Raw genomic sequence first — 16877 nt, forward strand, 5'->3', positions numbered from 1 at the left:
CCTTCTTCCCGACAAAGTTTGAGAAGATCAAATTTTTCTGTCCTGCATAGGAGTAGGTGACCCTTAGAGCAAGCTGCTCTTAAAAACATTTCATCATACTAAATGAATAAAAAATGCAACGCTACAATTTGATACAGTTCAACAAGTGCAAAATTTTCGCAACTTCCACTCAAACATGTACACGCCAATTGACAAAAACCATAAAAAGAAAAGTCACCAGAGAATCAAAAGTCTTTCACACTTGACTACATTTAGTAGTAGAGAAAAACTCTATCCTGACAGTAAATACAAAAGAAGTGCAAATTCTTTCAAAACTACATGTAGGCAGAGCAATTAGCCTAGTCATTTGAGATGACTACTTTTGTAATTCAGTTTTAAGTTTGGAAAGTTCAAATAAGTTTTTGTTGTAACCTGCCAGCTTGTGAGCCGTGAGAAAGAAGTGTGCAAGGCATTCCAAATGTATTTCACCAAAAATACTTATTGGCATATAATTTCGTTCATTATATACAATTAAAATATGGATACTTGTAACACTAAATTTGTTTCGTTAGTTTTACTCTCAATCACCTGGAGCTTAACAATTGTCTCCTGTGGATCATAGCCAGAGTTTTGGGCCAGAATTTTTGGAATAACAAGCAGTGCATCTGCAAAAGCCTGTAACAAGATATAAAATCAGTGATAAGTAAGATGCTGCCTTTTAAATAACTTGTTAAATATGGACTGTAAGTACAATAGAGGGCACCAGTGATGTACAGTTTGATACAAAACATCTCTTTGAAAAGACTTGTCCTTTCATACTTCAGCAAATGTGATTGATTCTGAGTAACACAACTGTAGTCTTCATGACGGCCGTTTAATCAAATAAACTCTTGCTTCATTCGAGTTTCACAAGATGAATAATCTTCTGCTATGCTAGACCTTTGGATCTTGCACTGAGCCTTTCATGGAATAACAGTTTATCAAAAAAACTCAGCTACTAAGTTTGTCAAAATTAGGATTACCAAGTAATGTTTACTGTAGGGTTTCTTACCTGAACTCCAAGCCTTGCTCTACCCTTAACTGACTTCTTGAACTCTGTCAGAGCTGCATTGACAGCAACCTCAAAAGCACCTGCACCAGGAATGACACTTCCTACAGAGAAATAAGAAAGGGACTATGCTAGCCTATTTGAGGCTCTCAGATTAAAGGAAAAGTGCAAGGATGCATGGACAGGAAAACAACAGATCCTTTCTGCACCTCTGCTCAATCATGTTTGAACACTTTCCCTAAAATCGTAAGCCTCAACCAGCCCAGTTCTATACAGGCCCCATTGTTGTCTGCAAAGAATGGTTATGTACTAAATTAACAAACAGTGAAAAATGTAACATTCCATTGGCAGTCATAGAAGATAAATACTGTCATAATTACCAATAATCAATCAATTATCAATACGATTTCTCACCATCTTCAATAGCATTTTTCACTGCCCTCAAGCCATCATGCACTGCATCATTAATCTGTGTCAAAGTGTGCTTGTTTGGTCCTGAAAAAATACCTCAGAAATGTGAGAATTCCTTTTAATGTAAAAAATCTTTGAAGTGATAACCAAAGAAAGGTGCTAAATTTAAGTGCACTTGTGATATGAAAAAGACACAATACTTTATCATGTCACAAGGGTGGGACAAGGGTACACAGGAGCTCTGTTATTACAGTGTACATCTTTCTCAAGTTTGAAATGTTTTCAATTTCATATAACATTTAACAAGGTTACCTTTAATAAGAATGGTCACAGAGAGAGGTTTTTTCAGCTCTTCAATAAATGTGTATTTACTTTCACCCTAGGACAAAGACAAAATAAATAATACATGAAGTTAAGCAGCAACAGGGAAAGGTAAGAGAAGGGGGCTGACCTTCCTGATTCCATTTCATTTATTCCTGGTTCCATGCTCTCTATAGTGGTTATGCCACCACACTTGACAGGTGAATAATGACCCGACTGAAAATGCCCCAGCTAAACCTGGGGAAGATCCAAGTGATATTTCCCAATTTTCAAAACTGCATGCGTTGCAAAAAAAATTTGAAGGATAATAAACACAATAGCCTCCACTTGGCATGAACTATGCTCAACTATTTGTCCTTGGACGTTATCTGTTCTTCATAGCTCACAGTTTTCCTTGAGTTTTGCTCTTGGAAAACTGTGCACTTCTCGGAACTGATAATGTCTGTAAACAAATACCGTATCCAAGCATAACTATTTTTGCACCACAATGAGGCTATTGTTTATTTCTCTGCAGCCTATTGGGGCTTCAAGGCATAATAATATAAATTATCATTCAATGCATTTTTTTCATTTTTTCCATTAGCTAAGGGCCCACCAGGTGACCTACACATAAATGGCTACAAATAATGATCCAAATGTGTTTTGCTGAAAATAATATTTGGCTCAGCCTAATTGAAACCATGCTCTTGGATAAAAATGGCAGATTACTTCCCTGAGCTTTCAGAGAGTGATTTAAATATGAAAACAAACTTGGTGATCAAATGATAAAACAATTATCCAATTTGGTTAATAACAAGATATCTTGATTTGTCAGTGTCTCACAGATCATTTATTTGCCTCGGCCTTTAGCTTCAGCAACTATTTGATCTGCTGCACACTGACAAATCATGATATTTTGCTCAACCTTCTCTAATTATTGTAGCCTGCAGTACAGGCAGAGAAGCCGACTCTAAAATCCAGTTGTAGTCACATCACTGTTTATGCTCTACCGCCCCCTTGAAATGATTGGCATGAAAGAATGAGAGAGAACAAAACAATTCAATTTACTAGCTCGCTCGAAAAATGTCTCAAGTAACCAATTTTTGATAGATACATGATGCAAAACAGTCAACAGACACGAGCATCTAAATTTAGCTAAATTTAAATCATGGGGTGCCAAAATGAGCAGAGGAGGTATAAACCTAAACATCGAGCTCGGGAGATGAAAAGCTCAAACAAATTCAGGATTCAAGAAACATAACTTTGATGACACAGAATGGATCTCTAAGATTATTAAAGTAACACTACAGCAGTCTCTGGCGACGCCAGACAAAACTTAATATGATCCGTGGTGAAAAGCCATTTTTTAACACATTTTTAATCTAACAACCAGGCCTGGCATCACAATATAGAATGCAAATAATCAACAATGATGATCACCGACTTTGTCCCTCCAGAGCGAATAATTAAAGAGATACGACATACATTTCTGCAATAGAAATGAGGCAAGACAAACAACACTTTACTCAGCACATGGCAAATTACAGGTGTCAAACTCTACAAAGCATAGATAACAGCTGAAATTATACAGAGCTCTGACCTCTAACAGTCCAACAGCTCTACTCTACTTTTAAGTAGAGTAGATAACACAACAATAAGTGCCCTTCAATGACAAGCGAAGAGCAAAATAAAAGGTTGAGAGGCTGGAATTTACAAGAGAACGGCAAATGTAGAACTGTCATGAGCCTTAGGAGTTCATGTAGGTCTGTAACCCGAATCAAACACATTTTCTTTTTTTCTCGCGTCTGATGTCACCTGGCTTAAGGCAACCAATCAGCAAAATCCATTCGCTAGCATAAACAATGGTGTGACAACAGGCGGATTTTTCTCGCCTCACGCTTTGCGTGCGCACACGTGTATCACGCTAGAGCCTGCTAATCCACCTGTTCTGCACGCTAAATTATTGTTAATTATTGTACATTAATTTGCATTTCACATTCTTACCAAAACATGTTCGTACACAAGTCCTGCATGGCCCAGACACTCAGGTGTCAGGTCATCAAAGGAATTCATGGCAATGCCTCCACAAGCAAGAGTAAGTCGCTCCATGTTTCTTCTCTTAGCACGGCGAAGTCCAACAATGCCTTCTTTAGCCAACATGTCTAATGATAATGGATCTATTCCCTACAACAAAATGACTCCTGTTTTTTTTTTTCTTAGGAAAGAGCTATTTAACAATGAAGATGCACATCCAGAAGCAAGAGAAAAGGAGGAACATATTATTTTTCTTGTGCTTGTCTCATGCCAGTTTCCAAATGAACTTTCTTGTGGTTATACATTACTCTATCTTACTGACTGACCATCAGAAACACTTTCTGAAAAGGAATGACGAAAAAGTACAATGCATGTAGGAGAACTCAAACAGACTGCGAAAATGCTTTGCTGCTGCCGTTTTTCCACAGCATTTCTTGTTCTAACTAACTTCTACTCATGTTTCTTCAACTCTTAAATACAAAAACATTTTTAGCTGTTCGTTATTGCTTTCAAACTAACCTTCTGATTGATGACCACAAATCCTTTATTGCTTCCTTCACAAACCTTGTGAAGAGAAGATGTTTGTTGTTTAAAGTTTGAACTTTGAAATTATTGTATCAGTTGTAATATCTTGGTACTCTAATATGACCCACTTTGATAAAGAGTTGTGGCCCAGGGGAGAGTATTGGCAAGAGCACTTATGGGATTATTTGGGGGAGGAAAGGAACAAATTAAGTGATTGAGAGCTCTGACAGGAATGCTTATGATAATAGGGATTTCAGGGCTATATGGAAAGGATTTAAAAATAATACAATTGAGCCTGGGCATAATGTTACAGATGGTGATTTAGCTCCCAGCTTTTACAGGTAATTTCAGTCAAACTGGCTCACCAGTTTTTCCATGCTGAACTTTGCAATGTCCAGGTACAATGCTCCATTATTGAATTTCTAAAAGATACTTGTAAATTCATTTTTACACTGTAGTAACTTTGCTGGAGCAAGTTGCCAAGTTCCAGTTGAGTTTGAGTTCCTGCTTTTGTTTTTTTTGATAAAAAAACTGAAAGAACACAAACTGGTTGCAAAGAGGGACAAAACAACCAATTGCTATGTAGGGACCCGTACCTCAAAATTAAAAACATAAGCCACAACTTGTAGTGTAAATTTAAGCTTTGGAGCAGTTTGGAGATGAGATTTCCACCTACATGTAATAAACCTATCTTTTGCAGTCTTTTGATGAAAATGTCAATCATGGGGCAATTACTTTTTCCGTTTGACACAGAAGGAAAAATAAAGACTGGAAATTGTCAAAACACAAGCCAAGCTTGCAATCCTTCTGAGCAAATTATCAACTTTGCAACTTTCTCAAGAAAACTGCCAATGTATGTTGTAATATTGCACTGTAACATTGCAAAATTGCACTGAAAAGAACAAGCACTTTGAGTGAAATCATTACTGCACAAACCATTGTTTTCCCCCAAACAATTCCATTAGCACTTGGCCCAGATCATTACTCTTTTTCAAAGTGGGCTACTAAACAGAACTGTGTTCAGAGGGTTTTCTGGAACCACTGGCAACCATTAAAAATAACTATCCTCTAGGACCTGGTTACTCAAGACACAAAATGTTAATAAGAAACAATAACACTCTCATAACTACATTAGAATCAATGGTTTGAATTGATTCAGCCACGCAATTTATAATAAAAAACCCATGTAAATTATTTTGTGTGATAGCGAAAGAGCCAAAGCAACAGCAACAACAACTTCATTATGACTCGCATATTACAATTTTACAGAAATATATACACATGGTGTTGAAACAGGTTGAAACAGGTTGAAACAGATTAACCAATGTTGCAAGTGCATGCTTCTCCTCACCTTCCTTTTCAGTTCAATTACTTTCTGTACTTTGTCATCCGTAAACTTTCTCTCGGCTGCTACTAGCTTCTCCCTTTCCTCAGCACTTTTGTAAAAGAAGCCAGAATTCACCTCGCTATAAAACATGAGAATTTGGCCATTGTCATCAAAGTGTTGACCGTTTTAAAATGTATTTACTTTAAAAGGTAAAGGTTGTATTCCAGGGAATTTGGGAAATTACCCAGAATAATGGTATTTCAGCATACATGTAAAATAAACCATAAAAACTATGATTGCTTTAATGTTTATGTCCTAATAATGAATGGATGAATGAATACCCTTATTTGAGTGCTGAGAAAAAAAAAATAGCAGTAAAAGACCACTATGGGAAACACCACAAAATAAATAAAAAATACTGATGGCGATCAAGGTGTACAATGTTATGATCACCTGCTTGCCATCTCAAAATAACAGAACCTTGCTTACCAAGACAAACTCATTACTCCCCCTATGTATCCATTATTGAATAAACAATACCGCATAACAATAACAAGAAAAATAAACAGCATGGAATGCATACTGCTGTTTAATAAACAACACGCAATGCATGCAGAAGTGATGACATTAACTACCATTTCTAAAATTCTGGCTAGAAAATTGGAACATAAACAAACAGACAGATGCTTAAAGTTAACTAGAAGTAACTGAAGGTTACAACCTGTGTGTGGAGTGAGGAGAGGTGAGGAGAATGAAACTGGATGAAAACATGATGCACAGAGGAGTGGCGAGACTGAGCAAAATCCTTTCTGTTGTTTCAGATGATGCTGGTTGTAATTCAATGCAATAAAGTCAAAACTCCTAAATAGCACCAAAAAAAGTAATTTGTCTCTCTAACTTTTAATTATTAGCTATTCAGCCATGTTTGCAGCCTTCAATAAGGATCTATTCAGAAAAGCTTCAAGACACACTCATGAGGGTAAAAAACACACAATTCAGAAGCAGCTAAAACAAACATCAGTTAACACTTAAGGTGGCCGAACACAGTTTTCGTGGGCGCTTTTGCTTATGCAATTCAGCGCGCGCACAAGGATTGCAAAAACCAAAAATGCCGTCAATAGAGCGATCATTTTATTTTACTCAACACCCGCACTATCTGTGCTATTTTTCTCTATAATTGAACACAGTGTATTGGTGGCTTTAGTCTTTCATCACAAATATATGTTAGAAAAGGTAAAGATGGAAAGAACTCTGTCAGCAATTCTCAGCTTTTTCTTTGTTACCGAAAGAACCCAGTTAAATGCAGCGCATGTGTAGTAAGTAAAAAAATTGCAATTGAATGAAAATTTGCACTCTCGCAAATACGCCTATTTCTCGACAACCACTCATTAGAATTTCACGAAATTTGGCAGGAAAATACTTTAGGAAATAAGTAACTGGAGTATTGAAAATAATTGAACTTTAACAAAGGAAAGTCTAGATATTCCAGTAAACCTTCAACAAGGGATAATTAAAGATCTCTCTGTTGAATTATTAGCAAAATGGTGTTAACTTGTGAGAATTGTTACAAGCTTGTTCCATGCAAATTACAAAGAAAATCTAATGACTAGATTTTCTACAAATAAACAAAACCAATTTTAAAGGCCTGTTTATTTTTATTTGTGTTGCCATGGCAACGGCACATACGTCAGCTTAACCATAAAAAAGATCAAAGTTTGTGTTGTAAACTTGCTTGCTGCCATTTTTGGCGACCGAGAGGTCAAGGGTTTTAGAGAAAAAGGTGAATGAAACACAGGTATCAAAAACTGTGTTCAGCCACCTTAATGACTGGTCCTGAGGGGAACAGTGAATTTTGTTTCCTGAGAACCTCAATGTTTCCCAAGATGAAGTAGAGGGAAACATTGAGATTCTCAGGAAACAAAATTCACTGTTCCCCTAGGGACTAGTCATTAAGTGATTTGTTACATAGCAAAACAAATGGGTCAAACCGGTGATTTAATGTAAGTATGTGAAAGCAAAAAAAGATGTTGATTTCATAAGAATAAATGGCAAAGTGTTGATTTCATGTGTATGAATGAGGTTCTTCAAGGATGTTGATATCACAGTAACACAGCAAAATGTTCCTTTCCCTTGAATGCCACTTCAACAGTGTCTGTTAGGCTTACAAATCAAACAGATGTTGATTTCACTTGAAAACATGAAGGTGAAGACGTTCATTTCAGCAAACAGGGCAAGCAGGAGCAATTGATGGTACAACACTAAAATATTTCCTTTAAGCTTAACTCAACAGGGAAATAGAGGATTGTTTTCTCCTAACCAAACAAACACTATCATTGTTGCATTCAGAGAACACAAGCCCAACTTTGACCTGTGGCTTTCTTGAGATGGTTTTCCTGTGCACGGTTATTTTATATGCAGAAAATAAATCCACATTCCCGTAAGGACACCAAAATGGCCACCCCACTTGATTCTTGCAGGGGCATGTCATGGCCAGTACACTGGTACCGTTAATATATAGATTTAGCCAAGCCTAAAATCAGAGCTCCTCAGTTATTTTTTTGGAATCTTGTTACTAATGAAAATAATCCAAAATGTATGTGAGGTAAATTGCAAATGATTTAATAGTTTTGGCAGAAACTAGATTACATCAGCAGATCGAGGTGCAAGATGGTGTGATTATGAAATTTAGAGGCATGATTTCAAGGATTTCTGGGAAGCCACCAAAAATCTTGATCACATAATAGAACTGTCTTCTGTGCTTTTTGGTGGCATTTCTTGTTCTTTCCTACCTTATTCAGAAAGACAAGAAATTGTTATTAATCATTATATTCTTTCTTAGTTAACATGGAGACTCCCACACAAAAGAAGTTTACACATTTTTTTGTTGTGGGGACTGATTGAAATGCAGTGGTTACAATACACTCAGTCCCTAGATCTCTACCAAATGAAATCTTGCAAAAGTACCAAAATAGTATACATATGTGAAAAGTTGGAAAATTTTGTTTTCTAACTTGATCCCCAAAGATACATTTAGCCATCTTCACTTTTGTATGGAGTCTCCTCCTGCTGGAAGAGTTTGCAATGAGCAAAATCACTCTGGCATGAATGGTAATTATTAGATTATGATGAACATGTGAGCATGTGAGCATGTGAGCAGGCCATGTGAGTTTGTCTTTGTGCTGGATCTTTCTTTCCATTCAGTTGCCGTAGGCTTTGCTACTTTGTGCTCTCAGCTTTGGATTTTGGTGAATTTAAACACTTCAATGGTAGGATTTATCAAAATCTGAGGGGATTGTCCTTGTTTGTTTTATATGTTCATGAATATGACTTTGAATTGCCTTGGCTTTGGGACATTAACTGTGGGAACAGCTATATTTCATTGGCTGAATTTTGATTGTATTTGTTGATTTGTTCCAGTCACGACAGACAGCTCAGGCTTTATCTGGTTGAAAATTGTGTGGAATCAGTAGACAAGATCCATAAGAGTGAGCCTGAACCAAGGAACGGCAGTGTAAATACTATCTACTTTATTCACCAGAGGAAATACTCAAATCAGTCGCACATAGTTTGTTTAAGATAAACGAGCATGTGATTGCAAATGTTTGCTTATATTTGTGCTTCCAACTAAGAATAATGCACTTAAAAAAATATACTTTTACAAATTAGCTTTATTTTATGCTTAAACATTACCAGTTAATGTGAGTCTATTTAGCATGACATTTGAAGGCTAATGTAAACATTTTAGTTCTATAAACTTGCGAGGCTGAGGAAACTGGCGTTGTCACGCAATGTATCAACAAATCATAGTTTATACAGGGGACCTCTTCACCTGCATGGACTTTGACACTATAATCTATTTGTCTGTAAAACCTCGGTTGTTGATGAAAAATGTTGATTTTTGCAATAGACAGAGGTTGAAAGTCAGCTAGCAAAGTCATTTGAGGTATACATATTAAAGTGTCAGAGTCGAACGCACTCCCACAATCTTTGATTACTACTAGTCTTTAATAATACTGTTGTTGTTGTTATAATAATAAAGCTGGAAGAATGGGACTGACCTCTTTTCATATTCCATAGAAACATTACAGGTGAGGATGAAGGCATCTGTTACTTTTTTAGACATATCAGGATGGCGAGCTCCATGATCCATTACAAGCCCTTTGACCAAGCTGTGGGCAAACATAAGCACATAGTTCTAAATGATGGCAACGTCACACAACATAGCAGCCATTCTCCAGCTAATAGGGCATGCAGCCTTAGTTAACAGTGTACATCTTTGATAATAAGCACATAATTGAAGGGGTGAGTGCAAAACCACGCTAAGTGACGATTTGGGTGAAAAAAAAAATTTTCGTGAAAGGGCTTGAATTTTTGCATGTGGTCTTCAATGTAGTAGAAAAACGCAGCCCTGTATTTTTGTCGCTGGTTTTTGCTTCGTTTTCAAGTTATAACGTATGCAAAAATACTTGGCTTTTCCTAGCCATGTCTTTAGGAGTTTATTAGTTGAACAGCAAACAGGCAGACTGTTTATAGTGTATGAAGTCAAAATCAAATCTCTCAGCATATATAGAGCGGAAATCTGGGAACAGATTGTTTACATCGGTTATTGTGACGTGAGCACAACACGTGAATCAATCGAGCGTCAAATGAAATTCATCGAACAAAAAAGAGATGTGCCGCATTAGAGCTCTGTAAACTAATATCTTAAGCATTGTTTTAAAGTACCTTATATGCCTGCCTGGTGGTTGAGAGGCATCATAAAGTCTCGATTAACCTGTAAGTCATCAGCACGTTTTAAAGAATCAAAATGTGTTCTGAAACTTCGAAGGCAGCTGATATACCGTAATCGTGTTATTGGCGTTCGAAGTCAGATTGAGTCAGGCAGCAAAGTCCAAGAGCAGTTCTTGCCCAAGAAAAATACCCTCTGGTGAGTCGCGGCCCATTTGCCAAGCATTGCTAGCGTCAAAGTTTGGAAAGCGAGAACTGGTTTTAGACTTATAAAATTTTTCTTGTATCAACCGCCATGTTTTCCCGCGCACGAGGTGTAAAGACCCTTCCCAGCATGCATTGCGATCACGTTCTGCAGACGTTTCTCGAACTGGTAACTAGATTGTTTAAACATAAGAATGGCCAACAAGTAGCGATCGATTGTAACATAGATCTGTGATCCAGGTTGCGTTGATTTTATTTCAAATCGGCATGATTTGTAGTGTTTTGAGCTTCTGGGATCAGCAGACATGCAGATGTATTGAGACCTGTACGTTGCGGAGAAGGGTTAATCTGTTAATGTGTCAGCCCTATTTATAGTGCGTCTTCACGTGAAATCAACATCATTGAGCTTATAAGTTGCGTGAAATTACCATTTTGCTGTTTTCTAAGTGAAACTAGCATCCTTGCCATCAAGCGTTAATGTGAAATCAACATCTTAACCTATTTAGACCTGAAATTAACATCATTGAGCTTATGCGCTGCATGAAATTGACATTTTGCTGGTTTCTACATGAAACCAACATCTTTGCTGTCACGCGTTAACGTGAAATCAACATTTTAACCTATTTAGACCTGAAATCAACATCATTGAGCGTATGCGCTGCGTGACATTGACATTTTGCTGGTTTCTAAGTGAAACCAACATCCTTGCCGTCACGCGTTAACGTGAAATCAACATTTTAACCTATTTAGACCTGAAATCAACATCATTGAGCTTATGTGCTGCGTGAAATTGACATTTTGTTGGTTTCTAAGTGAAATCAACCTCCTTGCCGTCACATGTTAATGTCAAATCAACATTTTAACCTATTTAGACCTGAAATCAACATCATTGAGCTTATGCGTTGCGTGAAATTGACATTTTGCTCGTTTCTAAGAGAAATCAACCTCCTTGCCGTCACGTGTTAACGTCAAATCAACATTTTAACCTATTTAGACCTGAAATCAACATCATTGAGCTTATGCGTTGCGTGAAATTGACATTTTGCTTGTTTCTAAGAGAAATCAACCTCCTTGCTGTCACGCGTTAACGTGAAATCAACATTTAAACCTTTTTTGACCTAAAATCAACATTTTTGAGCTTATACGTTGCGTGAAATTGACATTTTGCTGCTTTCTAAGTGAAATCAAAGTCCTTGCAGATGCGGCGGGCCGATCCTTTGTTATGATAAACCGATGCGAGACTTTGACTTATAACAAAGGCTTGGCTTGGCTATTATAACAAAGGATCAGCTCTGTTTATCACAACAAAGGCCTAGCTTCGTTTATTTGAAGACCTCGGCAGGAAAAGGGCGCTAGGTATTTTAATCAAAAGTGAACTTTGTCGAAAACGCTCCAAATTTCGTATGCAGTTTTGTTTAGGTATGTTTAACGATGTCCCGTATTTTTTCCGCTAAGCTTCGCTTCGTTTTCGAGATATTGCATATGCAGAAAAACCACTTGGTTTTCCAAGCGGCGTCTTTATAAACGAAGCAAAAACCAGCAAAAAAAATACAGGACCACGTTTTTCTATTACATTGAAGACCACATGCAAAAATTCAAGCCCTTTCGTGAACATTTTTTTTTTAACCCAAATCGTCACTTAGCATGGTTTTGCACTCACCCCTTCAATTATTATTGGGCATCCATTTCATGGTCAATTGACACCTGCCAAAGCAAGGTATCTGCTGACCAGTATCATGTGACTATATTGTGGGCTCAAGTTGTGAGCTCATCAAGGTCACATGTTCTTTTGAAGTAAACCACTGGCCAAGTACTGGCTTTTCAATTGGATCACGGGCTCAAACCAGGTTAACTTGCTGTAATCAGGGCTGGGTTAGTCAGAACTGAGCCAATTAATGCCAACCCAGGATGAAAAGTTAACAGAAGAATAAATTTTTTCTTGTATAAAAATGTTTTTCACTGCTGCTGTTTTGTGTAGTTTGAAATTATTCAAACTCAGAAGGCCAAACAATATAAGCAGAAAACCTTACTGCCAAGTTAAAAAAAACTCACATCAAAATCCTCACTTATCCTGGGTTAGCTTAATCAGGCTTTGAAGAACCCAGTCCAGGAGCTTAGTTTTCTCATATTACATGAACAAGCAAGCTTGTCTATATAGGAATACTACTCATTTTCTACCACTGACAATAACAGTATGGGCACTTAATAAAATAAAAATTAATTCTTTATTTTAAACTTCTTACGATGTATCTGTTCCTGATTTGTGCATCATTTGCATGATTTCAACCATGTGCAGGTCAATGGGTTTATCTGGCATTTGGATGGCTAACACGGCATCTACAACAACCTGTCAATCATAATAGGATTGTTAAAAGCATGCTACACCAGTTATCATTTAAATACATTCCTCAGAGCAAAAAGCCTAGACAAAAAGTTGAGTTTTGGTGAAAGTCAATCATCTCTGCCTTTCAGTTATTCTAAACTTGAGAATACCTTGAAAATCTTGTCTTGATGACATTCAAGGAGACCTGACAACTCACCAATATGATCAATCATGAATGGTTTAAATCCAGGAGTATCAATAGTTTATATAGTGTGATCATCTGGGTGAGGGTAGTTCTAAAAAGAACTGTTACTGGTGACTGATTTTTTGACAACCTCAGCAGAAGTCATCTTCAGAGTCAAGTGAATAGTGTTTGTCAGTCGATGGTGTGACAAGTCTGCTCCACAAAAACTGTTTGGTCAGTCAAGCTATGATGGTATAAGCTGTATGACACAAGTACCATTGGTCAGTTCTAAAAAGTTTCAAACAATCTATTAATAGTCAATTTCAATCGGTCTGTGAGTGGCATTTCTGTAAAGCATCTGATACTAGAAAACTAGAGAGGGTGCCAGAGCGGGCACTACGTGCAGTATACAATGGCAAGACGGCAGATTATGATGAACTATTAAGTAAGGCAAAGCTGCCTAGTTTAGTAGATAGATGCCTACAAGACATACTGATATTAATGTACCAGGTTAAAAATTTACTGGCACCTAAACACATTTGTGATATATTTTACAAGCAATTTAAGAATTATGATTTACGTAATAGCGATTTTCCTATACCTAGATTTAACACTGTAAACTATGGTAAACATGGCATAAGATATTTAGGACCCTATCTCTGGGGAAAAGTAGACAAAGACCTTCGCAACAAAACAAGCCTTCGTGAATTTAAAAAAGCAGTTCAGGCAATGAATCTAACAGATGTGTTGGATGGAAGATGCAGCTGCTATGCTTGCTCAACATAATAATAATAATACAACCAATTTAAGTAATCTTGAACTTATTTTTTTAACTAATTAGACCTATAAAACATATTTTTAATTATTAACTACCTATATATTTTATATAATATTAGTATTTTATATTTTATATTTGTATTTATGTTAGTGTCCCCACTTAGTTATCTTTAGCTAAATACTTCGACACTCAAATAAAGTTTATGTATATATGTATGTATGCGTGTATGTATGTATTTATGTCTGTTGGTTGGTCTGTTGGTTTTGTTTATGTTGCAAATAAAACTTGTTTGTGAAGTGCCTGTAGTTGTTGACATCTGTTATCAGGTGTTTGTTCTAAATTAGGTAAGAAATAAGAAGTCTGGCAGTTGATCTTGTAAACTGCTCCCTGTCTGTTGCTGGGGTTATCCCTGTCGATAACATTGGACAGTAAGTGTCCTAACTTAGTTATAGGTTTGTGGGCTGTAGGATCTGTGTGATGGTCTCAGAAGTGCCCTTAAACTAACCCCCACAATTATATTTTGCTTATATAAATCTCCATTTTTTTTTATCGCCACTGCAAAAAAATGTTTGTAGCTATTTTCATTAGTTTTCTATGAATTTTCAAAGTGCGTAAAATTGGCCTTTTCCCAGCCAGGACTGGGGAATAGTGAAGAATGGGATGAGTTGGCCTACGATGTTATCGAAGGGGTAACAATGTTTGCTCCTGATCATGAGAAGAACATATGCGAACATGCAATAGTGTGATTCAAAAATCATTGTAGGATGCTAGGAAGATATGTTGCTGGAGGGAGAAGCAAAACAGCAAGCTTAGGAGAGAGCACTCCTCTTTATTCAATACCTCTATCTCAATGACACTCATCCAGAAGCAAGAAAAAGGTGGCTGACTTGTGCGAAGTGTGAAATTTGGGGAATGTTTGAATCTAGAAATGTTTTGCCACTCCAAAATCTACAAGTTCAGTAAAGCCAAATCACCACTCTTCAAGTTCATTCACATCTTATCAAATCTTCAATGGCTGTAAGTTAACTCTTCAGCCATTGATGTAATCTTTATAAGCCAAATGGCCCTGCAAATTGTCGATCCTGACTTGCAGTGTGGAGGGCTCAACTGATGGCCCAACACTTCAAAATGGAAAAAATATATATAAATCGTAGCCATCCTAATCATAACTAGACTCTGAATTGTATTGCTAGATGATACAGTTCTTTGCTTTGAGTCTTGTCCATTTTTGAAAAAAAATTAATATGAATCACAAATACCCCAAACATGTTTTCACAGCACTCAGAAGCCCAGTCAAACATATCTTGAGTGCTTTCAGCCCCTTTCCTCCCATGACGTCACCAGAAGCCCGACCCAGATCCCACTTTGAGCAGTTGTGGCTGCAGAAATTACAACTTTAAATGCCTCTAGATACATGGGGATAAAAAAAAATTGGGGGGGGGGGGTAGTTTAAGGTTAACATATATTCACTATACCAACAGGTCTCTGGTTTCTGTTCATCCCAAATTTGAAAGTAGGCGGTAGTCTACTATTTTCAGCGCTTTCCAGTCAGTATTTCCAGTCAGCATTTGGGCCTAAAGAGGACAATCAAATCTATACCACAATTATTTTACAAAGTTCAGTAAAATAAGTTGGATTTCACATTTCTAATAAAGACATTTGCCAGGTTTATCAACAGGCACTCGCATGATTGAATGGCCATAAAACCTAAAAATCTTTTCATGAACATATCATTTTGCACACCTTTTTAGGGGACTGACTGAACAAAAGTTAAAGTTATGAAACTTACAATTTGTTAAACAAACCACAAGCTTTGAACACAGCATTTTAAATATTCTTGAGATTTTACATTAAATCAAGAATTGATATTGTAGCTCCAGAACAAATGGCAGAGATGATTGATATGTACCAAAACTCATCTATCAGACTAGACTTTCTGCTCTGAAGATTGTGGCTGAAAGATCACCGCTATAAAGTAATGAGGCACAGCATCATAAACTTCAAAAAATTAGTTTCACTCAAACACAATCATTGTAGATGCTTCTGGAGTTCAAACCCACACAACTCAGATTTAAAGGTAAACCAGTATAACCAAGATTTTAATTTGCCTCAACAGTTGCAAAACAAACTGACTTACAGTTAAACTCACATCATCCCTGATAAAACTGAAAAAAATTAATATCACAAAATACAGAGTCCAGTTATCATTTTACCTCTGTAAGTAGATCTGCAAGTTCTGTATGCAATTTTGTCCTAAGTGATGTCCTTGCTACATTTATCAGGGTGTCCCTGTCCATTTCTTTTGAGATTTTAACTTCCTCTAGAATCTTCAATAAATAACATTTAACAATATTATTAGTATTGTTTGAAGTCAAGGTGAAAAGCCAAGCAGCAGCATGGTAAACATTCTGCCAACATTCATCAAGATTAAGATGAATAATACTGTGAAGGTGAATTAATCAACATGACACGAGCGTGGGACAAAGAAAAATTCTGAGTCCCCGAAAGGAATCGAATCCATGACCTCCCGAACACCGGGCGGGCGCTCTATCCACTGAGCTACGAGAACTCATGGAGAGCAAGGTCATTTAACTGAGTTCATATATGATAGGTGTCCTGCATACTGCTAGGATCAACGCTATCAAATTGATCGTGAGTAGTGATAAGTTAATAAAGATGGTGAATTTTAAGCTCGGTAATGAAATGTGAAGGTGAATTAATCAACATGACACGAGCGTGGGACAAAGAAAAATTCTGAGTCCCCAAAAGGAATCGAACCCATGACCTCCCAAACACCCGGCAGGCGCTCTATCCACTGAGCTACGAGAACTCATGGAGAGCAAGGTCATTTAACTGAGTTCATATATGATAGGTGTCCTGCATACTGCTAGGATCAACGCTATCAAATTGATCGTAAGTAGTGATAAGTTAATAAACTTCCTTTTGGGGACTCAGAATTTTTCTTTGTCCCATGCTCGTGTCATGTTGATTAATTCACCTTCACATTTCATTACCGAGCTTAAAATTCACCATCTT

The 16877-nt window shown here is 37.0% G+C and overlaps 1 protein-coding gene across 1 annotated transcript in view; it reads right to left on the minus strand.

The window, feature by feature from the left end:
* Positions 1-16877, minus strand: part of LOC145462401 (T-complex protein 1 subunit zeta-like) — a 40578-nt gene that overhangs the window by 6109 nt on the left and 17592 nt on the right. Inside the window, exons 7-16 of the mRNA XM_081445922.1 lie at positions 16055-16168; positions 12800-12903; positions 9683-9793; positions 5649-5763; positions 4292-4336; positions 3743-3922; positions 1751-1817; positions 1442-1522; positions 1031-1131; positions 568-654 (exon numbers count right to left, since the gene is read on the minus strand). Coding sequence (XP_081302048.1) covers positions 568-654; positions 1031-1131; positions 1442-1522; positions 1751-1817; positions 3743-3922; positions 4292-4336; positions 5649-5763; positions 9683-9793; positions 12800-12903; positions 16055-16168 — 1005 coding nt within the window. The remainder of the gene's footprint in view (positions 1-567; positions 655-1030; positions 1132-1441; positions 1523-1750; positions 1818-3742; positions 3923-4291; positions 4337-5648; positions 5764-9682; positions 9794-12799; positions 12904-16054; positions 16169-16877) is intronic.

The sequence above is a fragment of the Orbicella franksi genome, chromosome 12, assembly GCF_964199315.1.
Source record: "Orbicella franksi chromosome 12, jaOrbFran1.1, whole genome shotgun sequence".
Lineage (NCBI taxonomy): Eukaryota > Metazoa > Cnidaria > Anthozoa > Scleractinia > Merulinidae > Orbicella > Orbicella franksi.